We start from the raw sequence: 17,339 nt of genomic DNA, 5'->3' as shown, positions 1-17,339 counted from the left end.
CAGGCTCCAAAAGGGATCGCTTGGGTTTGTCATAAGAAAGAAAAGGTCAGGAAGCTGTAATGGTAATGCTGATAACTAAGTGACTGAGAATGGGGGAAAAATGTTCAGGGAGGTGGAAAAAGGGTAGTTCTTCTGCAAATGACTGAATTCAAAGGATTGATAGTTCTTTGCAGAGCTCTTCTCCACGTGGACTCCAGGGGTTTGCTTTCAAGAACTGAAAATGAAAGGTTTTATCTTCTCTCAGTTTGAAGTGTGAGCAGAAATCCTGCTGTTCGTTTTGATTAGGCTGCTTTTCCCCTCCCTCCTGCTTCTGTGTGTGCACTTATCCCCTTTCTTCCTCGGTTTGAATCGTGCTGCCTTTGCCACTTTGCACTGGGGTTTGATATTAAGCAGCAGTACCACTGAAATTCCTCTCACCCATCCCTGCTCATCAGTCCCACCCTGGTTCCTGCTTATGGACTCACTGAGAACTAAGAATTTTTTTTCTTTTTTTTTCTCACTGAAATATGGTAGCATTAGGAAAAATGTGCTTGTCAGGTTACATTTTAGTAATACTTTGTGCATGTGGAGAGCAACCAGTATATGTATTACTTTTGTAATAGTCATTGAGACAGGTACAAAATACCTACTAAATAATGTTGACTCAGCCTTCATGTCCACCAGAAGTTAGATAAGTGTTGTTCTTCCAATTACTGGCTATAATTTAAGGATTTACTTGGTTTGTTTCATTGTGTGGGGTTTTTTTAAAAGAAAAGTGAGATAGTGAGAAGTAATCCTTTCCACCCTTAAAATATCCCCTCTCTTCTCTTCTATTTGTGAATCTGGGGATGTCCTTGACATGACACTTATTTGCCTGTCTAACACAGACACCATTTGATGGTGCATGGGGGGAAGTATATAGCTGTATTAGGGAAATTCTGTGATTATGTAAATAGCAGCATTATGCTGGTTCCCAGAGGTGAGGAATGTGGAGTGGAGGGCAAGTGCAAAGCCTCAGTTTTGGCATACCCTGATAGCTGAGTTCTTGGCTAATTGTGCACTGAGGCTTCTTTTAAATGTCAGTTTTGCAATTCCTAAAAAAGAAAACAGCAGCTATTTTCCAATTTGAGATATAACCAGCCTAGAAGGTACTGAAATCTGCTCTCTTCAGCTTTGAGATCCATCAGGGAGAAACACTTTTTTAACTCCCAAGTTCTTTCAAGGCAAAAGATGAAAAGGCTTTGGCTGACATATCTCTTGTTCCAAAATAACAAATGGGAGAGGGATTTTGCAAGTTCACCCTTCTTTCTCTTCCTGCTTTGAAGAGGGTTGACTCATTGGACTATGTTTCCAGAGGCCTGGCCTTGCTGCAAACGTCCCAAACTCAACAAGAGATTAGTAGAAGATCCTCCGGTTACAATTTCAAGCAAGGCAGCGTTATTTACACAAAATCACAATTCACTGACATAATCTTGTAATACTCAAGAAATCAGAGCTGGACCAAAACCTACTTCAGTTCACTAAACTATTTCAGTGAGAGCTGCTGTTAACATATATGGGAAATGTAAGTTGACTTTTTGGTGGTTCTCATAGACCTGTTGAAAGGAAGCTTTTAATTTAAGCTTGCCAAAAAATTAGTTCTTCTATAGAATAAAGGCTTCTTTTGGAAGGTGGGTGAAAATATAAATTGTTGCACAACCCTGACCATACAATGAGCCTAGTTGGTAATAACAGCAGTGAATGGCTGGCAGGAAGGTTGCACAGAGACTATACTGGCTTTTCTGGAGTGTTTTTTTCTCAAGGGAACTAGAAGCTGAGGACGAAAAAGTTTATTTTTAACCCTGCAGTTGGGGCATAATGTTTCCAGCAGCCTTAACAAAAGCATCTTAAGTCAATGAAGAGGTGAGGGTGTTGGGTGGCTTTTCCCAGCTTGCCCCGGATGAGTTCCCAGCATGATACAAGAGTGTCTGGCACAGCTCTGTCTTGGGGACAGGACCAATGAATGGCTGTTTGTGCCATGACTGCTACAGTCATCTTTGGCTATCCAGTTGCACTGTTGGTGGTGTCTTAGGGGTGACTGGTACCCCATCACTTGGGAAATGCAGGGATTGTAGTGGATTGTAACTTTGCTTTATAGCTGTGGTGGTCAAGCCAGAGGGCTGAAGAGACTGGGAGCAAAGAATGATGAGCTCATTTTTTAAGCTGCTTTGTTCCCATACGTTTTGGACTGCAGAGCTGGGTAGCAGGCAGAGACCTGTGCTTGCACCTCAGTGGCAAAACTGAAAAGATCAGACCTTACTGTTTCTGGAGACTGTGTGGCCTTCCAAGGAGTTAATCACAACCACTGCTGGTGGGAAGTGCCAACTTTGGTCTGCAGAGGTGGTATGGAAACCCATACCTGAAATCACTTTCACTGTACATTAATTCCTGCAGCTTCAGGTAACATCCTTCTGCATATAGAGAATATTTTTAAGATTAAATAGGGAAAATTTTCAACATTTTGGCTTTGAAAACCAAAGGGAGGGATTAGATACGTTTTCCCTGCAATTCTTCAGGGTGCAATCTTTGCAGTGCTCTTGTAAGTGCCCTTTATTCAGAGCACAGCTCTCCTGTGCAACTGTGCAGATGTAAGGTCTTGTTTATGTCCACTCCTCAATAACTACTACAATTTCCAAAGGATAAATAACAAAACACCACTGGTGTGAGATTCCTGCTGGACAGAGATGAATTAAACTGTGAGCTCTGTGGAAGCCTCAGCAATCCATTTTGTATGTCTTCCTTTCGAGGGATTTACGCATGAAAGGGAATGTGTGGATGAGACAGAGATAAACTTCTTAGAGCTTAGGCTGTTTCTCTCATTATAATTTTGAGCGTTTTCCAAGTTGTTTTTCCAAGGGCTTGAGTAATTGCTCCACCAAGATTGAAATATTCTTTGCATTTTTTTTTTTTAGTCTTAGAAATTATTATACAAATGACTATGCATATATAAAGTCATTGCCTAGAAAGGGTTGTGTCTCAAAGATCTTTCTTGTGAAGTCTGTTTTGGGGGAGATTTTAAAAAACTAATACATGCATAATGTGTTTGCCTTTTAAAGCATTTTTACACCAAATAGTTACATAGGAAACCTTTGCTTTTCTACTCATTATTTAAATAGTTGCCCTCCACACTAATATTCATCCAAATCAGTGGGAAGTTATTGCAGAGAACAAATTATATGGGGACAAAATCTGTGTGTTCTGTGGAAGAGACCTAGGTTTAGGGCCTCAGTAGAACTACACTTGGAGGCTGCAGTGCATGTTTCCCTGGAAAAAGGAGAAGTAATTGGGTAGAGAAATCAGAGAATGACATATAGGCTTCCTTTTTCAGTTAGGTGAAATGACAGAATTGTTTTTTAATTAGAAGTTGCTCAATTTTGTTAGCCGAAGTCAGTATGACTTGAAAAGTGAAGATTTTAAAGCATCTGGAAGAAAGGAGTGGGAGCTGGTTCAGGTCTGTGCCACAGCCCCACTCCTGTTTTTGTTCACAGTGAGCTGTAAAGAGAGATTGGGATACTGCTTTTAACACTCTGCACACACACACTACAGCCTCTCCACTTTTTTTTTTCCTTGGATCTCATTTTTTTCCATGATGAAACATCTTTACCTTTTCAGAATGAGAGGAATAAAGTTAAATTAGGCCTTTATATTGCAGTTATGGCAAATGCCAGATAAATAATGTGGCAACCTAAAGTGATCTGGAGCAGTTTTTCCTGCTGGACTCTTGTGTCCTCCCCATCATCTTGCTGCTGGGTGGGGAGCCTGTTCTGCCCCAGCAGCCACAGGAGAAAGCAAGGGGCTCTTTGTATCTTCAGGAGCACCTTCATGCATCCTGCTGGCACCTTGTCAGCCTTGTCCCAGACTTTTGGCCTCTTCTCAGAGACTTGACCATGCTGGTAATGGGAGCTAATTCTTGAGGTGGCTCTTAATCACAAATTAGTTTGTGCTGAACCACTGATGGCAGGCTGGGACATAGTTAAATTATATAAATGGAAATGTATTGAAGCAGAAGTTTTTTATATTAAGTGTTGGCCAACAGGGAAAAAGAGTAAGAATTGACCTTAGTGAATATTGGCCTTGGGATGTTTCCCTTGGGGCAGAGCTGACCCCCAGTTTGAGAGGCTAACTCTTCAGGCAGTTAGATGAAGGAAGAAAATACATATTTTCATATTTGCATAAATTGCCACTCATGCTTTTATCATATAACTGATGTGCTGTGTCACTCACTGGTGCATCCACCCTTCCTTTGGGGACAGGAGGGCATTGAGATGCCAGGGGTCATTTCCTTGGGACAGTCTGCTGGTTACAGCCCTCTGTCACAGCACCTGTCCAGGTTCCCTGAATGCAGCACTGCTGCAAGGTGATTTCTGTAGTGCATAAACATTTCCTGCACCATTTTGTGTGTTTTGTCTGAACATCTCTTGAAAGTCACCAGGACTGGCTTGTCAGTTGTCGCAGCTGCCAGCACGCAAAACAGATGAAAGGTGGAAGCTTCCAGGGCACTTTGATGTCTGCAGCACTTGTGTGTGCTGCTTCTGTGGAGCTGTTGAGATCTGATTTGAAAATCTTTGCTTTCATAAACAATTTTTGTCTCCGATGTGAATTTCAGATTTTGTTTTTCATCTGCAGTGTGCTATATATAAACATTACAGATCTGAAGGTACCCAGACCCAAGACAGGTCTGGTTATGAGCTGTTCTTGACTCATTCTCAGAGCTCAAAGCAAAAGAATTTTATTTTCCAGTTTTTCCAATATACCTGACTCATCTAATTCATATCTTGTTACCAAAAAAACACCCAAAAAAACCCCCCAAAAAAACCAACCAATCAAAAAACCACAATTGAATAACAATTGCTTATAATACTAAAACTGTTGGTCACAAAAAGTGTTTTAAAGCCTGTTCAGGTGTTTCCCTCTAAAGAATTAGCTTTTATTCATTCAGGTTCGTTGATATGTTTTTTCTCTCTGTTGTTGTTTTGTTTTGTTTTGTTTAAAGACAATTTTTTGGTGCATATTGATAAGGTACTCTTTGAGAATACCATCTGTTATCATCTTTCAGGATACATTTTTAAATATGTGGCTTTTCAAAGCTGGAGTTATCCATTATGTGTGTTATAAAAGCAGTAGAGGAAAGGAAGTGGTGTCCAGGTAACTCATCTCTTCAAACGTTTCCAGGTGCTTTCAAATTGTATGTAAAGTGATACTTCAAAAGGAAAATAAAGAAGCACAGGCTATTTTTAAAGCCTTGGACTGGATTGAGAGGATCTAGGCTGTGACTCCAGCTCTGTAGTAGGCTTTCTGCCCTACCTTTTAGGTTACTGGAAGAAAGAGTTGGAAAACGGCCAAGTTGTGCTTTCATCGGGAAGGCTGGAGGTGCTGAAACTGGAATAACAGTACACTGTTCCCAGCAGGAATGCCTTCCTGGGGACAATGAGTGTGTGTGCTCTTACACATGCCTTATACACAAAGTTCCAGTGATTGGGAATTTTCTGAGAAGGTCCCAGGTGAAATTGTCTTCTGTTTGATTGTGACCAAAGATTTGAATCTGTTTTGGGGGTAGAACCTGAATGTGGTTTTAGCTCTTTGGGGCAGGGATAACACCGATGTCTTTTTGCCTTCTGAAAGGATCTTGGCTTTGCTTTGCTGCAGCATGGGAAGGATTTTGAGATATCAGACTCTTTTGTGGCAGGAAAAATAATTTTTATGTTAAGCCTTGTGAATTGCTTAACATCTCAGAGCTTCTTTCTCCAGTATGTATTATGAAAAGAAGATTATTTTTTTTGTTGTTTTTTTAGTCACTTCCTGTATTTGAACTTTAAGGCCTTTGGGATAGATATTTTGTATTGATTGTCCTGTTATTGTGTTCGGAAAATTAACATTAAAACAAAAAATTGTCAAGGTTTGTCCTCTTTCAGAAAAACACTTGTAGGGAATTGATGTTCAAGTGCTGAAACTATTTCCATCTCTAGCAGAAAATAGGGATTGGTACCTCTACAGGAACATCTCAGGGTGTGCATTTTAAGCACTGTATCTTGTGAGCCATGTGAATGTTATCAGACCTGGGTAAAGCGTGGCTGAGCATGATGCTAGAGCAGCAGAGGTGCCAGCCTGCAGTGAAGCACATCCCTGCAGCCACTGCATGCCCTGCACAGGGAATTGAGGTACTTGGCCAAGGCCCCCCAGCAGATGGTGCTGGGAAAGGGAGGTGGATCCAGAGTCTTTGAGGTTGACTCTTTGGCCCTCTCCTTCATTTAGTGAAAAGGTTATATGAGAGAAAACACTGCACCAAATCCAGCTAAGCTATTAGGAGGCAGTGGTTGCAGTAGAAGCCCCAGGGATCACTTTGCCCTGGGGTTATCCTCCTTGAGCAGTTTCTCTTGGAAAACGTTCTGTGAACAAATTAGAGATGGAGCTTTGAATATTAAGAGTCATAGAATAATTTTGGTTGGAAAAGACCTTGAAGATCATCAGCTCCAGCTGTAAACCTAACACTGCCAAACCCACCACTAAATCATGTCTCTGTCATATTTACATGTCTTTTAGATGCCTCCAGGGATAGTTTCTCAACCCCTTCCCTGAACAGCCTGTTGCAATGCTCAGCAACCCTTTCAGTGAAGAAATTTTTCCTAATATCCAATCTAAACCTCCCCAGGCACAACTAAAGGCCATTTCCTCAATCCCCAGGTTTCCAGGTTATCCTCAGTAATCATGTAAGCTTCCCTCAAATGATGATAGGAACAAGAATCCCTCCATCAAATGTTATTTCAGGCTTTAGGTGATGGGTGTCTAACCTTGTACAGGCTTGAAAGTACATTAAAACTAACTAGAGTTTCTGACTTCTTTAAACTGATAACAAAAAAAAATTACATATTTTTGAATACTGTTTTTCTGGAGGAAACTGGAACTTCCCTCTCTTCAGTCAAAACTGCTGGGTACATAAACGTTTTTTATCTGCTAATCACTGACAAGCATTGCTAGATGGTAATAGCCTAATAATTTAGTCGTCACTAGTTTTTGGGTTTTTTTAAAGCAGCTTTTCTCGTAGTAAATCGGTTACAAAATTTGTGCTGGTGACCATGTTAAATATTTCCAGTAGCACGAGAGAAAAGTCAGCGTGCATTTCCAGAGTTGAATGCCCTTTTCCAAAAAGATCCTTGCAACTTTTCTGCCAAGACCTGTTTCTTCATGTGGCTTGTGTAGGTCAGAACAGACTTTGAAGGTGTTTCGCATACTAAAGCATGCTGCTTTCTCTATTTGTTTTATTTTTAAATCTTTAAAGCTTTCAGAGTTATGAAATGTTATGGGACTCCTAAGCTTCTCCAGTATTATAACTTCTCCAGGTATTATAACTTGAGTTTAAGTGCTCCTCGACAAGACAGGGAGTGCACAATGTGTAATTGTAGAGCATTGAATGGGCAGAGATTCATAAGCAGCTGATCTGTAGCTGGGCAGTGTTTTGGAGGTGTAACCTTGAGACTGACTTGTATGCATGAAAATAATTTTGAAGACTGACTGAATAGCTATTAGACAAGATGAAAAATGTTTTTGCCCTGCCAGCTGACCTCCTGCAGATCATGCCTGGTTTTCCACAGAGAGGTGCTAGCAAGGAGAATGGGTTATGCAATTTGTTGTTGCAATTTGCATATTTATTCAAGAACATCTTCCCAGTGACCTCCTAATAGCTGAGCAGTGTCAGATGACAGCACTTTTGCTGTTGTTGGTGTCTGCCAAGGTCTCGGGCTGGCATGTTCAGGAAATGGGAAGGGTCAAGCTGGGCTCCTCTCCAGGCAGAAGCAGTCAGTGGGGCTGTAGGAAAAAGACTTCTCACCTGACTCAGAACCAGGGTGTTCATACATACATCTTTCATTTTCTGGAGTGGGGCAGTGAGGATTAGGAGAGATGGGCAACAACTCAAGTTGTTACCCAGGATCTGGGTTGTGCCTCTGGCCTCTGTAAGAGGGAAAACTTTTTGGTTGCTCAAACCAGAGCTTGTGAGACTCACCTGGCACTGATGTTTGGGTTTGGAAACAGCCATGGAGCTTACAAACCCACCTGTTTCCAGATGGATTGTCTGCAGTTTGAGATGCAGCTATAAGGATGACCATTTCTTTAAGACCAGCGTGTGATTTATTTATTTTAAAAATTTGTTCTCAATTTATCCTCTCATTTTTATTAATAAATAGTATCATGCCAGCCAGATATTTGATAAATAATTTGCTCTTACCCAAATTCTGAAATATACAGCTCAGCTGGACCAAAATTAATTTTAATTTAAAAAATAATGCACAATGTGCTTACTAAAACCAAAATACTGAAAAGCAAAGTAATATGGGTTAAATACAAATTTGGGAAAGTAACATAATATAAATATACTAGCTATGCAGAATATATTTGAGAACTAAATTTATATTAGGCTTCTGTTTGGGTTTAACTTAAAAGCATTGCTTTTATAACTTAGGGGCTGTAAACTTCTGCTGGTATTTGGCCAAGACAAGTCTTCTGGAAAGTACATTCAGCTTTGGAAATAGTAGCAAGTGGAGCAGAAGCAGGCAGGCAGGAGCAAGCAAGAAACCACAATGTTCACGTCTTTCTCGTCTTCTTCCTATGTAAAAAAAGTGCTTTTTATGGAATTAGAGTATTATTATCTGAATTATTATATTATAGAACTGTTGCTATCTTTTCAATAAATTTATTTAATGACAGAGTAGATGTAGATATGGTGTGAATACCTACACTCAGCAGTTTCTTTATGGGAGGAATGAGCTTTAACAGATTAAATAATGTTTAAGGTTTTTAAGTACTGTTATTTTCCAAACAACATCTTACCATATAAACATGGTTCCTGTTTTGTTTTGTCACTGATGTCCTTGCCAAACAGATCTCAAAAGCAGAACACAGGGAGATAATTCAATTCTGTCTTTCTCTCTCCCATGTCTAGACTATCAGCGTCTGATGACGGTGGCAGAGGGAATCACAACGCTGCTGTTCCCATTTCAGTGGCAGCATGTGTACGTCCCCATCCTTCCTGCCTCTCTCCTGCATTTTCTGGATGCTCCTGTTCCCTACCTGATGGGGCTGCAGTCTAAGGAGGGAACCGACCGCTCCAAGCTGGAGCTGCCTCAGGAGGTCAGTGTCCGCCTTTGGGGCTGCTATCCTGAAATGCCTTATTAATATTTGTGTGAATTACTGCTGTAAAATAATGCCTGGTGTTAGGAGACTTCTCTGGCTCTGTGGAGACTGATTGCCAGCAGGAGTGAGATAGTAGGGATGTCTCCACAGCCCTCTTTGGTCCATTTCTGAATTTATTGAGTACCTCTTACTGTTTTGATTTCTAAATGCTTCTCCTTCTGCTGTTTGTTGTGACAAAGCTGAAAGTTTGTTGCCTTTCCCTACATCACACGTTTCACCAGGTTTTGTTAATCCATCAGTGGCACAGTCCTACTGACAGAGGGCTAAAGAGCATTTCATTTGGGGAGGATCTTGATGGATCTGGATCTCAGGGGGAGTTGCTAGGTGGTGTAAACCTGTCCTCGTCCCCCTGCTGCTGAGGAGCGTGCCTTGTCCTGCCAGCCCCAGCCCATCCGTGGCTGAGCCCATGTGTTCCTGCTCTATTACTAGACCAGCATCCTGGCCTCAAACAAGCCAGGTTTGCATTAGTACTGTACATTTGAACCACTTAGAGAGAAAAAAAAGGAAAGTGGTGAAGAGTGAACTGGAGATTTTTCTCTTCAAAATTTGACAAAGGTGATTAAAACTGCTTCACATTTTAGCCTGGCCATACGGTAAAGTCTTTGGGATATGGCTCACCTGTCTGCATTCCAGATGGTGACTGGAACCAGAGCATGCCATGTCCTTTTAAACTTAGTTTTGTTCTTAAAATCAGTGGGAACCCCAAAAGTATCTTTTTATACAGCAGTAAGATCTGCCAGTGGCTGTGCTGAGGGGATTCTTCTGGGTGCAGAGTCCTTAAGGTTTCCCAATACCTGCTCTGACTGAGAAGGCAGATGGGAGCAGCAGCAGAGGAGAATATGCAGGAGTGGGAGTTTTTGTGTGGACCTGGAGGGATAAACACAGGGCAGGGGTAATACTATTTTTAAGAAAGGTCTATTTTCCATATTGCATGAAGGTGACTGAGTCAGCCTCGGTGGCATGGAACTGCAAATCAAATTTTACCTCATGGATACAGTGACTGAAGCACATGCCATCTGAACTGGTGTGGAAGCAAAGCTGTTATCTAGCTATGCTCCTCAGTAAAACCATGCTAATATTACATAATTACTGCGATTTTTAAAATTATTAGTTACATGCTTTTGGGTAGCAGATTAAGCTGTCATTTTCCTTAAATTAAAATTTTAATGTGACAGTATTTAATATTGCAGTATCGTTGGAATAGCAAATATCACCAGGGAGGGAAGAGTAAGACAAGGGTGGAATCTACCCCCTCCATGATGTTTAACAAATGAGTGAAAAATACCAGCATTTATGAATACCACAGGTCCAGTAACTGTGGGAGAGGGAAAGAAAGAAGACATATTGAACAGGGAAGATCTTGAATCTTAAATGCCTCTAGACAATAAAAAATAAAAAATCCCTCAGCATGCGAGCAGTGATGAAGTGCTGTTCACATCAGCATTCCTTTATTGTTCAGGCCAGGGGCTAGCTCTTGCTCTAAATATAAACCATTTGTTTGTTAGAGATAAAAATTCTAATAACTGGCCATCATGCTGTCTTAAGGTTACTAATCTCCCTGCATTAACTTTAATCATCAGATGTTTTTGAAGAGAGAAGTGAGACCAATTCCCCAAGGGTTTTCTGAATCAAAATCTCATTTTTCAAATTTTGTAAATGATATGCAGAGCTGAAATTAAAAAGCCTTTGAAATGAAATATTGATAGATAAGAAGGCAGACCCTGAGCTAAAGAACTATACTGACACATACCACAACCGTGTAATAGCTGCATAGTTAAATAAAGCAAATCATTTTGTACAAAGAAATGCTTTTCTTTGTACAGACTAAATTTAATATGAAAAAGCTGAAGGGACACTTCTGCTTTACTGAATGAATCCTAATACCCTTTAAAGTGTCTATGTGAAAGCTGATTAATGTTAATAAACATGTCTCTGAAATAGACAGTATATTATAAACATGTTTGCTGTGGAATGTATTGTCCTGCTGAAAATTAACCTTTTCAAAAATGAAGGAAAAAAAATTATTTTCACATAATCTGAAGATTAGTCTAGGGCATTTGGTAAGAAGTAAAGAATACTAGAAGTGCCTGAGAGAAGGCAGAGGAGCAGTGCTAATGGCCAAGTCAGGCTAACAAAGACCTGCTGCTGCCCTATGGGTTTTCTGCATCTTCTGTTTTGCAGTTTTATGCCAGGATAAAGCACATCAGAGCTCAGCACCTTGGGAATCTGACCTGGTTTAAGATTTTACTCAGTGCACTCAGACAGCGAATTTCAGATGCAAGCTACCGTTCAGAAGATCAATTACTGTTTTTCATTCTGCTATTATTCCTGAGGGTGCATTTGCAATGTAATTAATTTTTATGTGGGGTTCTTCTTTCCCTCCATCGACACTTTCCTAGTAAAAGTATCTGCTCTACTAGATTAATGTCTTCACTTAGCTTTAATCTTACAGGCTGAGATCCATCTCCTTTCATAGCAAAGCTAAGAGCACTCTCTTTAAGTCTCAGGCAGAGGAATTGCCAATATTAAAAGCCTCCATGGAAACAAGGGATCAGGGAAGTGGGGAAATAGGACTTGGCCTCTAGCGGACAAGCTGCGCTCAGACATAATCCCAAAGGATTTCCATGGGACCCTCTTTTGTAGTTTTGCTTGAAAGAGCATTATCTTTCTCACTGAACATCTCATTTCTTGGTAGCAAAGCTTCAGAGGCTTCTTGCAGTTGGATCCTGGTAAAATAAATGTGCCTGTCAGATGCAGTAATTCACACAAAGGGTATTTACATGAGCTGGGAAGTGGTGCTGCACTTCCTGCTTGGTGGTGTGTCCCTGGCTGCTCTAGGAGGGCGTATGAAATCTTTTCAGTGTAAAGTTTAGGGTCTTCATGTCCTGGGCAAACAGGAGAGGGCCAGGAGCCTTTACTTGTCATCCAGCTGACCCTCAGCTTTACTGAAATCAGAAATGTCACAGGCTAGACAACACAGCTAAAGTGTCCTGCATACACGTGCACTTACCCTTCTGTCTGGAAGAGAGACAGAAAGTCTCCCCTTACCCTGGGAGAAGAGGCTATATTGCAGAGGAACCAGTTCAGTGCTGAGTGTACATTTTGATCCTTTTGTTTGTATTTCAGGCGAACTTGTGTTTTGTAGACATTGATAACCATTTCATTGAACTGCCAGAGGAATTCCCGCAGTTCCCCAACAAGCTGGAGTTTATCCAGGAAATCTCCGAGGTTCTCCTGCAGTACGGGATTCCTCCAGAAGGCAACCTGCACTGCAGTGACAGCGCCACCAAACTCAAGAACTTGGTTCTTAGTGACCTGGTGAACGACAAGAAGAATGGGAACATCCCCAGCAATGCCCTCAACATGTACGAGCTGCTGAAAGGCAACGAGACGATCGCCCGCCTGCAAGCCCTGGCCAAGAGAACGGGTGTGACCATGGAGAAAATGACCATCACCAGCCCCCTGACAGAGGAGAAGGATGGGAAGCTGTCGTGTGAGGAGCTGGAGCTGAGGGACTACAAGCTGAACGTGCAGCTCCGCGAGGTTTTCGCCAACCGCTTCACGCAGATGTTCGCAGACTACGAGGCTTTCGTCATCCAGGCTGCCCCCGACATGGAGTCGTGGCTGACAAACAGGGAACAAATGCAAAATTTTGACAAAGTAAAGATAGCCATGTATTCATGTCTCCAACTAAAAGGGCGAGGGAGGATGGCTGTATTTGTGTATATATAGCCTAGGTACTCTTTAATCTGCCTTTCCTCATCTGCCTCACTGAGAGATTTGTCCATTTCCATTACACAGAGCCAGATCTCCTGCCAGAGTAAATCGGAGCACATCCACTCAGCTGTTCAGAGCCATCCTGGCTTGTGCAAACCAAGCTGGCAGGCTTCTGCCCAGCTCATGGGGCTGCTCCTGTGGGCTTGGTAGAAGGGTAGCAATGCAAAGTGACTTCTTTTTATGTCTTTCTTTCTTTTTTTCATTTGCTGGGAGGAGAGGTGCACATTTGAGACAAAAAAACCAAATCTAGTCTTTCATTTTTCCTAATCTCATGGTAGAAGTTTTTGGTAATGGGTAGTGTTGTTCTGAAGAAGGTTATCATTTAGAGAATATTATGACTCTATTGGAGCGTATGCACAAGAGGGAAAAGGGATCTCTCGAGATTAGAAATGGGACTATAAAGAGATGGGAGGATAGGAAAAGGAATGGGAAATGTTGGGAAGCTTGCACAGCTGCTGAGTGACCCTCCAAAGCAGATAGTGTTCTTAGCCATCATGATTTTTAGATACAAGTCTTTCTCTAAGGAAAAGGTTAAAAGGATGAACAGTGATTAACATGATACTGATCTGAGTCAGTTTTTGATTTTAGAAAATTGCTGCCATACCTTTTATTGGTTTATTTGGGCATTAAGCAGTGCAGCATTCAAAAGGATGGGGTTGTTTAAGCAATCTCTGCTAGTGCTTCTGCAGTAAAATGGGCTGTTAAGTTAGGGTTTTCAAAGCTCAGAGACTTAGATGCACAATAAATCCTAATTGGAAATCCCTGATTAATTACCCTGTATAACATCGCAGGAGAGCTCAGCTAAAGAGCACTATACAACCCTTGATATGTGTGACACCTTAATAAGTGATATGGTCCCAGGCAACAATGCCCAGACCAGAGGTCCCAATGGGGCACATGTAATGGTCTGCCACGCATTTCACAGGGTTTATTTCTGGGCTGAGAGCTGCTAGGTTGCTCTGAAAAAGCAGTCAGCATGAGCGCTACTTCAGTAACTCCAGATTCCCTTTGCCATTAATGAGATGTTCTGTATTTCAGGCTTCCTTCCTTTCGGACCAACCTGAGCCTTACCTCCCATTCCTTTCACACTTCATCGAAACACAGATGTTTGCAACCTTCATAGACAATAAGATAATGTCCCAGTGGGAAGAGAAGGACCCTTTTCTACGAGTTTTTGACACCCGAATTGAGAAAATAAGGCTATATAATGTCAGGGCCCCTGCACTGCGGACATCCAACTACCAGAAATGCAGCACTTTGAAAGAAGCAGGTACGTTCAGGCTGGTTAAATATTCAAAAGTACAGTGTCAGCCACCAAGAAATATAGGTCCTCAGTCATCTGAGTGTTGCAGTTGAGGATGTCTTAGAGTTACCTGAGGAGGACTCAGCAGTGTCCTTATCTCATCTAAGCAAAAACTTTAGCATGCTGTTAAACACCAGAAGCGGCAGGAGCCTTTACCCTCCCTTTGAGCTCTCCCGGGCTGGTGCCTTTAATAAAGTCAAGCCAAGCCCAAATGGAACTGGCTCACAGTTTCTCATTTCAGGCAGCTCCTCTTCCATTGCCAGGAGAGCTTTCCTTCACCCTGGTGGTGGGACCAGTGCCAGCCACACTGAGGAGTAGAGCCCCGGTGTCTGCTCTAGTGGCCTTGTCTCCCCTTTCCCATGAAAAGATGTTGTTTTGCCTTACACCATTTGGTTAGAGCAGCAGGGGACGTAATCCTGTGTGGCATATTTAGTACCTCCAGCAGTACATGTTCAGTGTTAATGAACAATGCAGTGTACTGAAGGCTTGGAATTTTTTTCTGTTACTATCACAGGATGCCTTTTCAAATTATACTTTAATTTCTTACTTAATGCTTGTGCAAGTATTTATTTAATCTCTAAGTAATACAGGGAAATGATACTCCTAAATTTGTTGGGACATGTATTAGTAAGCTAGGGCAAACCCATTTCTCGTGGTGTTTTTGGTTGGGGTTTTTTTGGTGGTTTTTTTTGTTTGTTTGTTTTGTTTTGGGGATTTTTTTGGTTTTGGGGTGGGTTTTTTTGTTGTTTGGGGGTTTTTTGTTTGTTTGTTTGTTTGTTTTGGGGTTTTTTGTTGTTGTTGTTTTTTTTTTTTTTTTTTAATTTTTTTTTGTTTTGTTTTTTGGGTTTTTTTGGTTTTTTTGTTTAACTCCTTCAGTGTTTTACTTGCTATAAACATGTCAGAAATAGATATGTGTGTTTAACTTTTTCTGTCAAACCCAATTCTAATTTGCAGGTCAGCTGTCTATTCAGCGTCTAGTTTTGGCAGATATTGTGGCACCAGAACCTCATTTTCTATCTTGTGAAAAGCAGCAAACTGATAGTAATAACAATTTTCCTTCATATTTACCATTCACAATATATGTGACCCCAGCACTGATCCAGCACCTGTTTGTTTAACTATTTTTGGAACTCTTCAAATCCTCTGACCCCACACTACCCACTCCTTTCCTCCAAAATGGAACCATACAAAGTGATTTGTATTTTTTTTTAGAGGGGGGAAAAAATACTTGCTGAGTTTCTAATGATAATGTATGTAAATCTTGTGACAGCTTCTTTCCCATCACGGTTTTAGAAAATAGGAAATTAGTTCTATGTTGTTCTTAACAAATGGAAAACAGATTTAGCTTCCACATTTTGCATATATATTCACTAGGTGTGATATGCTGAAAGAACAGGCCTGCCTGTTAATAGATGGGCTAGAAAGAGTTGAATATTAAAGTTGCTAATTAAATGCTGAATTTGCCCATACACCTCCTTTCCCAAGTTTTTCACTACAGGGTGACAGGTTTTATTTTCATTCTGCAGGAGGTTTGAGATTGAAACCCTCAGGTCCTTGAAGGAAAGGATTGAACCACTTTGGTCTCAGTGGAGCTGAGATTCCCTGGGAGCAGTCTCCCATCTTACCATAGCCTTCCCTGTTTCCAAGAATCTGCTTGTCCTCTTGATGCTGCTCAGGCCTTGCTACAGTTAGCTATGCTTTTTGAAGGCCTGTCATCCAGTAAAGGCATATCTGATTTCAGCAGGAGGGTCATTATAGTCCCAGATGTTTGCAAAACTCAGGTGTACCCGCACCATGCATCTGCCTGGGGAATGTGTTTGGGGCTAAGCAAGGTGACCAATCCCACAGCAGCTGCAGCTGGCCTTGGAGGTCTCTGTTCTGCTGAAGAAAAAACAAATCAAACATCAAAACAAGGAATTTCAGGGAAAGATTGCACTGCTCTCACCAGTTCCTAATGCACCTCATAGGCTCCTGTAAATACCTGCTTGCTTAACAGCTAACTCGCACCAGTGCTCATTGTGTCGGGTAAAGAAACTTAAATCAAAATTCAAAAACCTACAGCACAAGTGTCTTCTCACCTCTGTGAGTGGCAGATTTCTGTGTCTAAGGTCACTGTTTAACTTCCTAGAGGGTTTCCAGGGGTGTGAGCATGAGCAGTGCAGTTGTGACAGTGCGGGTCGTGGCGCGGTTGTTCACTCGTGACTGTCACCTGCAGCCCAGTCCATCGAGCAGCGGCTGATGAAGATTGACCACACAGCCATCCACCCTCACCTGCTCGATATGAAGATTGGCCAAGGGAAATACGAGCAAGGATTCTTCCCAAAGCTGCAGTCGGATGTCTTGGCAACGGGACCCGCCAATAACAAGTAAGCACAGGTTTTAATTTCTGGATTTAAAAACAGGTTTCTCATACAAATAATTCACATCGTTGAACAGAAGTCCTAATTTTGGATGGCTTATAACCCCCAACAGCTGTTTCTGTTTCTGGTTTGTATGGGCTGTGACTTTTGAAAATATAACCATAGTTTGAGTTATGTCAGGTTAATGTTAGCTCTGTTCCTCACTGCTATTTTCTGCTGAGTGCTAAGTACTCTGTCTTCTCAAGCACAGTTTTTGTTTTGTAATTGGTCTTACGAGTTTCAAATTAATCATTTGACTGTTTTGCACTGAATACAGTAATTTGGGAACTCAAGCCAACATTCAGATTATGAAAGAAATTTTGGTGTTGAAACTTTGACATCATGTGGAATAAAGTTAGTGTCCACTCAGTTTGTTTCTTCTCTTTAGCAGTTATTATATAGCCCAGGGATTTTTGTAGCTGTCTTTCAGTTGCCACATTGGAATTCCCTGGAACACTAACTTGGTGACGGTGACAAGTATGTTGTTCTGTACCTGGGTTTCTTTTTTGAATCTGAAAAGGTTCTGTGGTGCACTTTGATAAGAGGATAGGGGTGCCTGTAGCTATGGAATTGAGCATGCCATTACATGGTTCATCTACCTAATGTAAAATGGGAACCTGGAGCACTGATACACTTTACATCTGTACAGTTATAAT

General features: G+C 41.4%; 1 protein-coding gene across 1 annotated transcript in view; it reads left to right on the top strand.

Annotated features, from left to right (window-relative positions):
• Window positions 1-17,339, top strand: part of DENND5B (DENN domain containing 5B) — a 103,629-nt gene that overhangs the window by 55,385 nt on the left and 30,905 nt on the right. The window contains exons 4-7 of the mRNA XM_014876962.2: window positions 8,954-9,141; window positions 12,331-12,864; window positions 14,020-14,251; window positions 16,500-16,650. Coding sequence (XP_014732448.2) covers window positions 8,954-9,141; window positions 12,331-12,864; window positions 14,020-14,251; window positions 16,500-16,650 — 1,105 coding nt within the window. The remainder of the gene's footprint in view (window positions 1-8,953; window positions 9,142-12,330; window positions 12,865-14,019; window positions 14,252-16,499; window positions 16,651-17,339) is intronic.

This window comes from Sturnus vulgaris, chromosome 5 (genome assembly GCF_052056855.1).
Source record: "Sturnus vulgaris isolate bStuVul1 chromosome 5, bStuVul1.hap1, whole genome shotgun sequence".
Taxonomy (NCBI): Eukaryota; Metazoa; Chordata; class Aves; order Passeriformes; family Sturnidae; genus Sturnus; species Sturnus vulgaris.
This window is presented reverse-complemented; position numbering and strand designations above follow the sequence as displayed.